The following is a 13,514-nucleotide window of genomic DNA, read 5'->3' as shown; positions in this document are numbered from 1 at the left end:
AAATAACATGAACGTATGTTTTTATGTAATGCTGAGTAATACTATTTTATTATATATGTTTAAAATCGATACTCACATGTGTAATTTCTTAAATGATTTTGATCTTAAATGTTGGCATCTAAAGGTTCTAATTAAAAACTGAACTAACAAGTATAATTTATGAGTCTCTTTACTTACCTCATTCTCAGAGTCATGATTATCTATATTGGAGATAGACTGACGAGGTGTTTCTTGGTCATTCAAGAAACGTAAGCTTTCAAAGTACCACAACTTAGGCTTGTATACTTCGTATGCATCACTGCCGGTTTTCATGGACTCTTTAATTTTTTTAACCTCTTTTTGAAAACTGCTACGCATATTATTAATTTTTTTATTACACAGTCTTTGTTTGCTAGAGGCTCCACTTCTTTCATTTTTTCCAGTAAAGTGTGGTATGCAGCTTCCCTTATCGGCCGGTCATGATATTCCTTCGAAGTAGTTTGCCACAAGCACGGAGAGCTATAAATTCCTCTTGATTTTGTTTTGCACGGGCCATGATCATCAAAACAACCAGACACGACACACTACGTACATGAACGACACACCCACTTGTATGTAATGTTCACAAAAAAAACTTCACGCGTTTGGACACAAACACTTGACTGACTGCACTGGGGCGCCTCAAGGCCAACCTCCTTCCCCCTACACACGTTCCGATCGGCCTTGAGATGCAAGGAATGAGAGGCAAATCAAATGAAATTTCGAATTGGGATTTCTGGCCTCCAGGCGTCGGAGTCACAGGTTTACCTCAACAGAATTCTCCATACACACGTTGGGATTTCCCTCGAGGCCGGGCGCCTTGAGGCAGATCTTCGGTTTTTCCGTAGCGTGTGGAGCCGCCTTTAATACACAGGCTATCTGTAGTTGGCAGGAGGGGCCCCTCCATCCCCACTCTTTCTCTCCGCCTGCCTTGATCGCCCCATTAAACATAAAGGCGGCGCCAGATATGCGTCATTCGGCAAGCACCGATTGTTTTGACGTTCGGCGAACTAGTTGTCTTGCTATTTGCCGATTAACGAGCAGACGTCTACACACATGTGAGGTTTTCCGAGCACGTGTTCGTTCTGGGAATAGCAAATAATCGTCAACATGGATGTCGATGTTGATGATGCTCTTCTTGCTTATCACGCTTTTATAATTTTAACTGGAGGATATTTACTGCTAAAAATGAAAAGGAAACCTAGAAGAAGGAGATGGTGGGCGGTATCCGTAAATCGTAATAGAAGCCAGTAAGTACCTTGTAAATAATAACTGAATTTTGTTTGTTATCCCTGGGAATGTTGGGACACTTCTCAATATATATAGTAATTGCACTAAGATTAAGCTATAATATATTGTAGAACAGCTTACCCAATGTTTTGTATATTTAGTTAGGTATACAGTTTTCAGCTAATACGTTTAAAATAAAAAAATACCCCCGTCGCAACTTACGTACTAAGCATATTTAATATTTTCGATGACACACACACATACACACACATAGTATTTATACATGGTTTTATATATATATATATATACACCATGTTATGATAACTTATATATATATATATATATATATATATAAGTTATCATGATCTTGGGCTTAAGTCTTACCATGCCACCTACAGTAATAATTAACACTTTATTGCATGTTTCTGATTTCAGGTACAGCGGTACAAACTTATTAGCAGATTTGTTAAAAGAGCCTTCTGGACAGTTCCAAAACTTCTGTAGAATGTCTAATGAAGATTTTAGTTCACTACTAGCAAAAGTAACACCTTTGATTGCTAAGAAAGATACAAAGTGGAGGAAAGCAATACCACCGAATGAACGTTTAGCCATAACCTTACGATTCCTAGCAACAGGAGATAGTTTTAAAAGCCTGCATTACTTGTTTAAAGTATCACCCCAAATAATATCAGAGATAATTCCAGAAGTATGCAGCTCAATAATTGAAGTACTGAAGGATGTTATTAAGGTAAGCATAATAAAATTTTCAAACTCATTTTATTCGTCACGTTGTACAAGAACATTTACATCATTTACGTATTATTGTTATTAGGTTTAGCATTTAAACAATAAGTATATATTATTTAGTAACATATTAAGTAACCAATTATTTAAATTTGGAAAAGTAGTTTTCAAGTCCAACATTTGGAGGATGTTCACTATTTTCAGCATCAGAACATACTACAACAGTTCCAGAGAGAGCATGTAATTCGTTGGAATCACTTGGAACTGTGTACAATGTTAAAGTTTCATCAGGACATGGGGATGAATTTACAGAAGCTGACGAGGAAGGTGATGGTTGCATGAAGTAGGTGTTGCCCGATGTTGCAGGTCCTTTCACCATTCTCATTTCAAAAAGAACGTTGTCAATCCGGTGCATACATATTTCCCTTGTAGACTCGTCCATCGATTTTAATTTTGCCGCAACTAATTCGCCGTATATGTCACATAAGTGTTTTTCTTTTTTTGGTTGAAGTGATTGTAAAGTAGTAAACGCAGCATCCATCTTCTTTTTTTATCTCAATTTCTTCAGCTGTTCTGGACTTTTTTCGTGGTGGAGGTTTAAAGGAAGATGAGGCATAGTTAGGCGAAGTTGTGGCACAAGCAGGTAGAACAATAGCTGAAAAGAAACATTACAATATAATGGAATAAAATATATATGCAAAGCACAATTTTGTATGTCATGTTGTAAAGTTACAAAAATAATTAAAGACAAATTCATTAAGTATCTTAATAACTCCAGTACTACAACGGTGCAAATTATGGGACTCCCACACGAATTACGGTGATGGATAGTCAATAGAAAAAAAACACATTACCTTCGTTTCTTTGTTCAGGCTCTTCCCTGCTGGCAGATGGTACATTATCTGATAAATTTGGCAAATCTATGTTCCTTTCGGCTTGGAATTGCTCTTCATTTGGAGGTGGAGCCACCTGAAATCACAAATGTAGTAACTTTGTATAATGTAAAGTATTACAATGACACTAATTTTAAATAACATTTTCAGCTTCCTGCTACTGCGACTGAGTGGAGAATAATTAGTCGGCATTTCGAGGAACTGTGGAATTTCCCACACTGCATTGGTACTATTGATGGGAAACACGTAACAATTCAGTCACCAATCAACAGTGGATCCGAATTCTTCAATTATAAGAAATACTTCAGTATTGTACTCATGGCGCTGGTTGACGCTGAGTATTGTTTTATATTCGCTGATTGTGGCTGTCAAGGAAGACTGAGTGATGGTGCAGTTTTTAAAAACACTGTACTCTACAACAAAATAAAAAGTAAGAGTTTGAATTTACCTAACGATGAGCCGCTACCAGGGAGACAAAAACTGATGCCGTATGTATTTCTTGGTGATGATGCATTTGCTTTAAGTAAGCGACTCATGAAGCCATTTCCAGGTAGCCATGAACAAGGTAGCAAACCCCGCATTTTTAATTACCGTCTATCACGAGCCCGAAGAATAGTAGAGAATACGTTCGGAATAATGGCTAGTGTTTTCCGTGTACTAAGGAAGCCAATGCTACTACAACCTGACAAAGTGGCACTAGTTACTATGACCTGTGTTATTCTGCATAATTTTTTAAGAAGAAGCAGGACATCACGATCGATGTACACTCCAGCGGGAACCTTTGATTCTGAAGATAATGGTATGGTTACAGGAGGGTCGTGGAGGGAAGATACCGCTGATATGACATCTATGTTACCTCTACAGAAAGTGCCTAGGAAGCCAGGTACCGCAGCAAAGGAATACAGAGAAGAGTTTGCTGAATACTTTATGAACAATGGAAAAATCCCCTGGCAAAATGTTTTATTTTACCTCTGAACTAAGTGTCTCTCTTGGCAGGTTCTTATCTTTGAGAAATCTTTCCATGATTTCATAAGCAAACCAATTTGGTTTGTATATATCATCAGATCCGGCTCCACTTTTACAGCTTTCCTTAACCTTTTTCAAACACGTTCTAAATGAAGCCATCAGAGAGTCTTTTTTCTTTTTCAATTCGGTGACAGAAAACTTGTTACCCATCTTGCTTTCGATTCTTTTCCATGCATCGTATATTTCATTTCTATTTTTGTGATTGGGATGAGAAGGGTTCCAAATAACTGGTTCATTCTCATAGTATTGTAAGAAATCCAACACCAACTCATTAGGCCACTCCATACCTTAAAATAAGAATAAAATTATTGTTTATGTTATTTTTCTTAAGTTCATAAAATGTTAATGAGTTAATGGGGAACCCCGGTCAATAACTGTATAGGACATGAAAACCCTTAAAATTGTAACTTTAATCATGACAAAATATTAAATATTAATATTTGTAGGAATTTTTAAAACATTTAAAGAATTCAGTTTATAATTCAGTAGCCTGGTCATTCACTAGTTTTCAGCCAAATAAGAACTACTTAACCTCAATTTAAGAAAATAAAATTCGTCTTACCCAATAGTCAATGAGGCTCTGATGACAAAATTGGAAACCGTGAACAGTTCTTATCTCCCAACCACAAAGCCGAATGTGTGGATGAAGCAAAGTTTGCCTTTTCCCAAATATTCGTCCACTTTGATGTGTGCAAAAGACCGACACTGAACGGGAAACAACGAGCACTAATGTTTTGCTGCTTGCCGAATAGACAAACAGACATCCACACTGCTCGCGATTCGGCGAGTCGCTGCTCGGTGCTTGACGAATGACGCATGTCTGGCGCCGCCTTAAGCGTCAGGAGCTCGTGCGCATCGCCAGGCCAGGACCCGTATGGAATCTCTCCGTCAGTTTCTACTGTTGAGACATATGAGGGCTCTGGTTTCAAACCTGACTATCTCCACCTTGAACCATTTTTCAGGAGAGCAGAAAAACTATTACATATTATTATAACCACCAAATGATTCTCAAACTAGTCTCAAAAAATTAACGTAAAATCTCCAAACTTATTTTGTATAACTTGTTTACATACATTTAATGCAATAAATTTACAACATTCAATTTAAAAATTGATATAGCCATGTTTGGTAGTAATCATTGGAGAGAGTTATATTTGAAACTTATTTTAGAAATTTCTTTGGAAAAAACGCCTGTCAACCCTTTGGAGACCAGACCAAAAATTGCTGTCTCCCAAAAACTTACTACCCCATTTTGGTAGGTGGCCTCAAAAACCGCACACTCTAAACATGTACATTTGTAAGAGTTACAAAAAAAATCATAAACTGGGCTCCTTTGCACGTATAAATGAGATTTTGGTACTGATGTGTTCAGAATGAAATTGGATTTCACTTTCATTGAAGTAAAAAAATCTGATTTGGAAAAAAAGTCCATAAAAATTAAAAAATAAAAGATATCCAAAAACTCAACTTTGACCCCCCAAAACTAACAAAAATAGAAAAACATTTACCATGGGTAAAATCTAAATAATATATAATTATACATTTTTATGAAGGTTGTGTGAAAATTTTTATGAAGATTGCGTGATAAATAAATAAAATATAGCCATTTATAATAAAAACTACAAGTTAGATATAAATAAGCCTTAGTAACAAACATACATATAATTAGAAAAATATCTGTATATACACTTACCATTCATTCTAAATAGTCCTTCTTGTCAATTTTATTACACATGAAGACTACAAGCCAAAAACGTGTTCAGTCACAATTTCCAAATTTTACAGGAGACCATTTTTAGTACTTGAATCTTATGTGGACGCTGCGACATTGATCCTATGTTGACAGGAAAAAAATTGTATATGGCCAATATATACCTTGATATATTTGCATAATTTGTAAAATGAAATAAAATTTTGCAATACTAAGAAAAAAATTTATTGAAAATTTAACAAACTGTACTTCCTAAATACGTGTTTAGTCCACCTCTTACATGCTAAAAGTAAGCTAAGTCAACTTGAAAAAACATAAAACTGTAATAATAAGAAACTTAACAACACACTTTTAATTGTAAGAAATGAAGAGTCAAAGGGTAAAACGGGATGTGTCCACTTTTACTAATTTTTCAGTAGAAAATTTTTTAAATGTGAAACTTTATAATTCCTATATTTATTTAATTATAGAAGAGTTTACATTTGTAGTAGATGTGTAAACTTACAGATAATATAACTAACATAACTAATGAGCTGTTAATCCAATCAATTAATTATGGTAAATTATTTTGATAAATTACTACAAAATTTACAGGGTAATAATGAGCTATGTCTACAGAAACGGTGAAAAACGAGCTACGTCCTTATCTTAAGATAGTAGGTTAGACAAGACAAATGAAACAAACCATTTTATTTAGACACAATATAATTGTATTGTTAAAATAAAATAAAATAAGTAAATTAAGACAGAAATACATGGTCATCTTAATATAATTTCACAGAGGACTTGTCAATATGTTTGTTTAATTTCTTCACAATTTTTCCTCGTGGTAGATTAGAATAGAAATCTTTGGCCAAGAAGTTTGTGCAAAACTGTGATAGATGATTGACATCAGTATACTTGGCATCAGTAATGGGCAACATAGCTGTAATAGGACCACATAATTAATTAACAGCTTACTTATTGGTAAATAGGCAATTAAGACAGGTAATTACATTTTAAAGTCTGGTAAATTAAACAAGAGAAAGTAAATTAAGCATCGAGATTATATTAAAAGACCCAAGTTTAAAACTGACATTATTATGAGGGAAATTTAAATAGTTGCGATTTACTTACCAGTGTACACTTGAGGTGGCAGTACAAGTTCATTAGCTTGTAGAGACAGTTCCTCCAGCCTAAAACTATTTCTCTCATCTGATGACAGTGTGATTTCATTAGATAGCCAGCATCCATTATAGGTTTCACGGTGTAGAATTTTGTTTGGCTCATTGGCTGTGACAAGAAGCTCTTTAATAGGCCTAATGGGAAATGGACACTGTTTTACAAAATGGCCTTCAACAAACTCAGTCCAGTCTCGAATTATGCTTTGATCAACATCCAAAGTATTGATTGGCCCTGGATTTTGTCTAGAAGTCTCAACAACATCAATCCAATCTTGTGGTACTTCTGCCCTTGATTTTGTTTTTATTACTGCCATGTTGCGGTCTGACTCCATATAACTGTGACCTCTAATAGGAAATGTTACTTGATTTTTTTTTTCAAGTCGTTTTGCTACGTGGACTTCAAAGAAAAGGTATTTGAACAAGTTGTAGTTCTTGTTCTGCCCTCCGCACGAGTCGCAGAATATAAACAGTCCTTTGAACTCTTTGTCCAGTACTAAATTTATGAAGTTGTCTAAGAACGAAACCACTTCATTTGACCCCTTATTTCCAATAGTCTCCGTGTTGTAGCAATAAAATACACAATTGCTGGTAGTTAATTCATGTATGTTTAAACATGTAAAATCCAAGTTTTCTTCGATAATACGCATCGTTGGTCGAAATATTCGGAAGATCCAAGTTTCTCTGAAAGTCCATACAGACAGCTGCAATTTGTTTATTATTTTTCCCCTTTTCAAGGCATATCTTCTTCCTAATGTAAAATGTATCTGCCTTTTTCAAATGTAGTTTTTTCAAAGTTAGCATTTTTTTTATCGCCTTCAGCTCTGGCCTTTTCTTCCCCATTTGGTAGGGTATTAATTTTTACTGTCAGTTCATTGCACTTCACTGTGTGAACATCACAAGTAGAACAAGTGTCGGAGCGAGGATACCCGAAAGAAACATTGAATTTTTTATTGAAAATGTTCCTATAAGACTCATATGACACATGATTCCTAATGTTGTTTGCAGCGCAGTATTCTTTATATATTAAATGCATTTTTCTAATGGTTAGATCTTCGGGGAGGTACAGTTTCTTTGACTTTGTATTGCTGTAATGGCTTATCTTGCCCGTAAGGGATTTTATATGGTTACATACACAATTTATTTGTTCGGGGGAAAGCTTGTGAGCCTGGTCTTTATGAGACCCTCTCTTGTCTCTAGGTGAAACGCCAAGTTTTTTCAATGAATCTTGAATATTGGTAAGCCTTCTTTTTGTGATGCCATGTACGGCCATGAAGGATTTTTTACAGACCTGAACGTCACGATTTCCTTCATTCCTTGAAATTCTTTCCCGGTAGCCAATAGTGCAATCATGAGTACGAGCAGCCGCTTGATCAGCTTCCCGAGACCTACGCCTATTTACAGGCAAGACAGAAATCAATCCAGCCAAATAAGATGACTGGGCATTCCAAGGTTCACGAGAAGTAGCTCCTATTTCATTGAAATTATCCAATATACGCTTTTGCTCATTTACTGGGATAACCTCAAAACATCTAAACCTCTTACAAAAGCAATTTTCACCAAGCTCAAACGATTGAGCCCTAAGTGTCTTAGTAGCATCACGTAACGTACCATAAGACTGCCTCTTTCTGGGATTTAATGATTCTTCAATAAAATCTTCTGCATCACCAACTTCCATTTTTATTTATTGCTAAATTAATTACAATCACTAATAAAGACTACCAACAATCACAGCAGACAGAGCATAACCACAGCTAACAGAATAACTGCCAAACTAAATCAGCTGGGCCAAGAAACAGCTGGTTAATAGAAGTGGAACAAAGCACATTCTTCCCCTGTTTTTGGACAAATCCCGTCCTTCCCGTGAACAGCAGTTTTTTCTTCTTGTAGCTAAGGGAAAAAGCCCGTTCTACCCGTGTTGATTAATACACTTAAAAGATCAGATGTAAAGGATCCACCATAACCTCAAAAATGAAAAAAATGGACAAATCCCGTTTTACCCGTGGACTCTTCAAATATTTGTGTGTGAGATTGTGTTTGTGTTTACTAAATAAACTAGATGTAAGCAGTCTCTGTGATTAAATCTTGTATAATCGTTTTTCTTTTTCTGCATCTCGTGCATTTCCTTTTTTTGTCAATATAAGGAAGTGTTGAAAAAAATTGTCTGGCCTTTTGTCCACAGAATGCTTAAGCACTTGAAGATCATCAAACTTCTCTTTTGATATCGGCAGCAAAGCTGAAAATAAAAATACGCATTACCTAACTTGCATTTCACTTTGATGGTCCCAATGAAACCGCATTAGCAGAACAACTTACCTTGGTATGCTTGGTCGGGATACAAGAATTCTCCAGGTTGTAGATGAGGTAGTTTGATGTTAGAACGTGGACGTCTGATATCTGATGAAAACCGAGGTTCATTGTAAGTAGGCCTGTAGAACAGTTCTGTTTCATCTTTCAACATTTTTGCTTCTCGGATGGGTCGTGTGGCAAAGGGACATTTTTCTTTGTATTGCTCTTTCAAAAAAGTAGTCCAATCACGTATCATATGCTGCTGTACTGGAATTATCTTGAATGGAGATGGGTTTGATCTCGCTGTCATAAATACGTGGTTTCACTCCTCTCGTTTCTCAACTGTACTTTTTTTGTTAACTAGAGATATGTTTTTGTCACAATCTAAATAAGAATGTCCCCTGATTGGAAAAGTTATCAAAATTGTGGCAAATCGTTTAGTGTTATGAACTAAGTAATACAAACACAAAAACAAGGGGTAATTTTTATTTTGACCGGAGCAAGAGTCACAAAAGATTTCTGTCTCTTATATTTTTCTTGAGAACTTCATTCACATAGTTGTCCAAAAAGCTTATTACTTCATTTGTACCTTTTTTGCCGATCATTTCATCATAGGTGTAAAAAATAGGATCCCCGTTTGACAGTTGGTGTATATTAAAATTGTAAAATGACAATTGCCGTTTATAATACACATCGTTTGAAGTAATTTTTGGTACAGGTAGGTTTTTCTGATAGTCCATTCATATGGATTCCTTGTTAGCAAGTACTTTGTTTCCTTGCTTTTCTTTTCTTGTAAAGAAAGTGACAGCTTTTAACTTATTGTAAATGATTTTCGTTACTTAAAGGTGTAATTTGCTTCTGAATTGCATCTTTTTGATCTTTTCCAATGGTTTCAACAAGTTTGAGATTTAATATTTTTAGCTCTGCATTAAACTTATCGCATATTGAACATGTGTCAGTTCGTGGGTATCCGAATGATAGATTAAATTTTGAGTTAAATATTTGTCTGTAACTCTCATAAGATACAAGAAGGTATTTGATTTTGTAAAGGTTGTAGCACTTTTTAATTGACAATTCTTCAGTTAGGTATATTTTGTCAGTTTTTGTTTAGTCCATAATGGCTTTTATGTGCCTCTAAAGGAGTTGATGTGATCATACACTGCATTCTTTTTTTTATCGGATAGATGACAGGGATGTTTATTTAAATGATGACCTCTGCGGTCTTTTGGAGCTTACAGTTTCCAGCCTACGTCGACCTGTTCCATGTAACGATATGAAGGCCTTTTTACAAACAGGAATTTCCTGCATTGTATCATTTCGTTTTTACTCTTACTAAATAGCGAAAATTACAGTCACGACTTTTTGGGTCATTGCTTCTTGGTCTTCTGCGAACAACTAATGTGACTGCAATTAATGAACTTAAGTGTGCTGACTGGTCATTCCAGTTTCCTAATGAGTTGAAAGTTTTTTTGTTATAGTACTTCTTTCAGTAGCATTAATGACATAAAAAACAATCAAACAGTGAACAGTTACAATCTGGACCTGTTTCATGAGTAGTAGCTAACAACTTTTTATTGACATCAGTTAATTTACCGTGTCTTGGTCTTTTTTAAAAATTTTTACCTGAAGAAGGCTTTTCCATTTCATCACCACTTACTAACTAACCTTACTTTACTGGTTGACTGCCTCTAGCCAACTAGACGCATGGCTGCCTGCGACACAAGACAGGACTGAACACGTATTTGGGATGTAGATACAGTGCTAAGTCCATGTTTAGTGCGTGCTATAAAAATTCATTTGTAAATATCTCTTGGACTAAACGCATATTTAGCCAGTCAGTAGTACAGGTTTGTAGTGCTCAACTTTGTCTACTAGAATGCGCAATAAACACGATTTCGCAAATTTGTGACTGAACACGTTTTTAGCCTGTGGTCTTCACATATCATCAGTATGTACACTATTTACAAAGTTTTTCTTCTTATATTATTTTATTTACAAACATGTTTATCGAAGCAGGGGCCATGGCATCCTTCTTTGCACTTGCTGCATCAGAGTCTTGACCTTTTCTTTGAGGTTTTTGTATGTCTGTCCTTTTTCTGTGCATACCCGGCAAGTTTTCATCGATGTTCCTGGTATTTTTTCAAGGCTTTTGGGCCCAGCATTATGACAACCACCACCTGGCAAATTGTCAGCATTTTTATGAATGAACCATTCCTGAGCTATGTTTTCAATGATGCTGACAATAAACTTATATCTCGAAGCAGGTTTCAAATTATTATTTATACAGTTCTCTTTATACATAACATAACCATTTAATACCATTCTACAGAAAAATATTGAAAGCCACCTTCTTTCCAATATTTCACTGTGCGCCTTTCGTCCAAGTAAGTATACAGCATCATATCAAAGTGGTCAATTTCCCCCATGTAGGTGTTGTAGTTTGCAATGATCTTAGGTTTTTTTTTAATAGTTTGTCTACCACGCCTTCTGTTTGTTACATCCACATTTCCTACGTCACCTTTAGATGATAATAATATAACGAGAAACTTTTGGTTCTTTTTTTGACGGTAAGCCATTGCAATGTTCTCATTTTTGTAATATACTGTTTCTCCTACACCTATTTTATTTTTCAATTCTTGTGGCAATCCTTTTCGATTTCGCCTAGTTGTTCCTGTGAAAAAGGTTTTCCGACTGTACAGCATTTTCATGAGAGCTATACTTGAAAAGAAATTGTGTACAAAAACATGGTATTCTTTTTCGAGATAATTACCCATAGTTAATAATTTGATAACTACTGAATAGCCCAATCCATACTGCTTAGTTTCATTCCTGTCTTCATTTGATTTTGCTCCTTTATAGCAAAAGAAACTCATACAATATTTAGACACTGAGTCGCATAACACCCACAATTTGATGCCCCAGCGGTGGTGGTGTTTATTGGGCATATACTGCATCAATGTGGTCTGATTCTTCGTCCCAATCAAACTCTCATCCACAGATAATTGTTCGTGGGCTATGTAGTGGTGTTTGAACATTCTGTTACAGTGATTCGACTATATACAACACAATTACGACGGCTGCCGGGCGAGTAGTTGAGACTATTGCCGCAAGGCTGCAGCACTATACAGGACAACTTCAAGTGGCAACTTTGCCCTCAGTGGCCACTATGCCCTCAGTGGCCACTATGCCCACCCTTCACCTATCTTCCGCCATGAGAACCCTAATGACGGACATCCATGTGGAGGAGTTATGGTTCTCGCAAATCCTCTGAATACAGTGGAGGTAAGGGAGAGCGTTACACTTTTTTTTTTACCAGGTTTTGATTAGTATTTGAGCGAAATCCAATATGATAAAATGTGTCGTATATCGTCGCTTAAGAAACAATACCGCCTAAGTAACATTCATACAATTTTTTATTAGAGGCTTAAAACTGTGCCAACGTTTTCTGTTTTTTATTATTTTAGTGGACATAGGTGTTGTATTATTTGTAGATATAGGCGGTTTTTTTTAAACAACTATATTCAACAAGTTTTTAAAATCTTTTAACCCTACACTGCATGATTTCTTTGTTTCTTGTTAAATTTTTTTAGCATATTATAAATGCACTACTGATCACTAGAAAAATTGTAAAAAAAATCGCTTATCACTAATAATGACTTTTTATACCTTTTTATGGTTGTGCCATATATCGCTACCCTAATTAGCAAACCTCGTTACTCTAAAATGCCTAAATTTTCAGGAGCTCAAAATAACATTATATAAATTCAATGGACACTTGAATTGTATGAGTATTGCAATTGGATACATGAATTGGGTTGATTTGTTGTATTGTTTAGAAAAAAAGAACTAATTTTACCTCATGAACTTTTTATTTTGGAGATACGAGGTTTTCTTGGCAAAAATAACTATTGAGTAAAAGTAATTGAGTTGATGGGCAAACAACAAAACAAAACTTTCTCGTGCACTATTCAAGTTTTAATTACATTAAAAAATCATTTAAAATCAACTAAGATACATGGTTTTACAGTTGTTCAAATCAGGTAGGGCACTTAAACGAAGGGAATACTGTCGTAGAACTCATGATAGTATCGTGGTAAAATTGATTTAAGTCTTGCAGATCATTATACTTTCTTCTTTTTATTGGCAGTCTTTCCTTGTAGAGGTCGGGAAATTTTTCAATTTCTATTGCACATACTGCCTTGTTTTTCCGTTGTGGGAGAACCAGCCATTCTTCTGAGAAATTGAACTTAAAATTGATTGTTCCATTAGGGATATACTGTAAAGCAGCGGTTCCCAAATTCTAACGAGTTGAGGACCCCCTGAAAATAACTCAAACCATTGGGGACCCCTAAAAGTAATTTTGAATGTATGGTAAGTGGGTATTTATTAATAACTTAAACAAACGGATATATATATATATATATATATATATATATATATATA

The 13,514-nt window shown here is 35.4% G+C and overlaps 2 protein-coding genes across 2 annotated transcripts; one reads left to right on the top strand and one right to left on the bottom strand.

Moving 5' to 3' along the window:
• Window positions 1-1,019: 1,019 nt before the first annotated feature.
• On the top strand, window positions 1,020-3,837 carry LOC124370685. Its single transcript, XM_046828972.1, has 3 exons — window positions 1,020-1,268; window positions 1,684-1,996; window positions 3,697-3,837. Exons 1-3 carry the CDS (start codon window positions 1,129-1,131, stop codon window positions 3,727-3,729), a joined length of 486 nt encoding a protein of 161 aa, XP_046684928.1. The 5' UTR covers window positions 1,020-1,128; the 3' UTR covers window positions 3,730-3,837.
• LOC124370684 lies at window positions 2,007-4,661 on the bottom strand. Its single transcript, XM_046828971.1, has 4 exons — window positions 4,474-4,661; window positions 3,855-4,198; window positions 2,847-2,961; window positions 2,007-2,647 (listed from the first exon to the last, which is right to left on the bottom strand). Exons 2-4 carry the CDS (start codon window positions 4,194-4,196, stop codon window positions 2,472-2,474), a joined length of 633 nt encoding a protein of 210 aa, XP_046684927.1. The 5' UTR covers window positions 4,197-4,198; window positions 4,474-4,661; the 3' UTR covers window positions 2,007-2,471.
• Window positions 4,662-13,514: the final 8,853 nt, after the last annotated feature.

The sequence above is a fragment of the Homalodisca vitripennis genome, unplaced genomic scaffold (assembly GCF_021130785.1).
Source record: "Homalodisca vitripennis isolate AUS2020 unplaced genomic scaffold, UT_GWSS_2.1 ScUCBcl_442;HRSCAF=2456, whole genome shotgun sequence".
Classification (NCBI taxonomy): domain Eukaryota; kingdom Metazoa; phylum Arthropoda; class Insecta; order Hemiptera; family Cicadellidae; genus Homalodisca; species Homalodisca vitripennis.
Note: the sequence above shows the minus strand (reverse complement) of the source record. Positions and strands in the feature narration are given on the sequence as shown.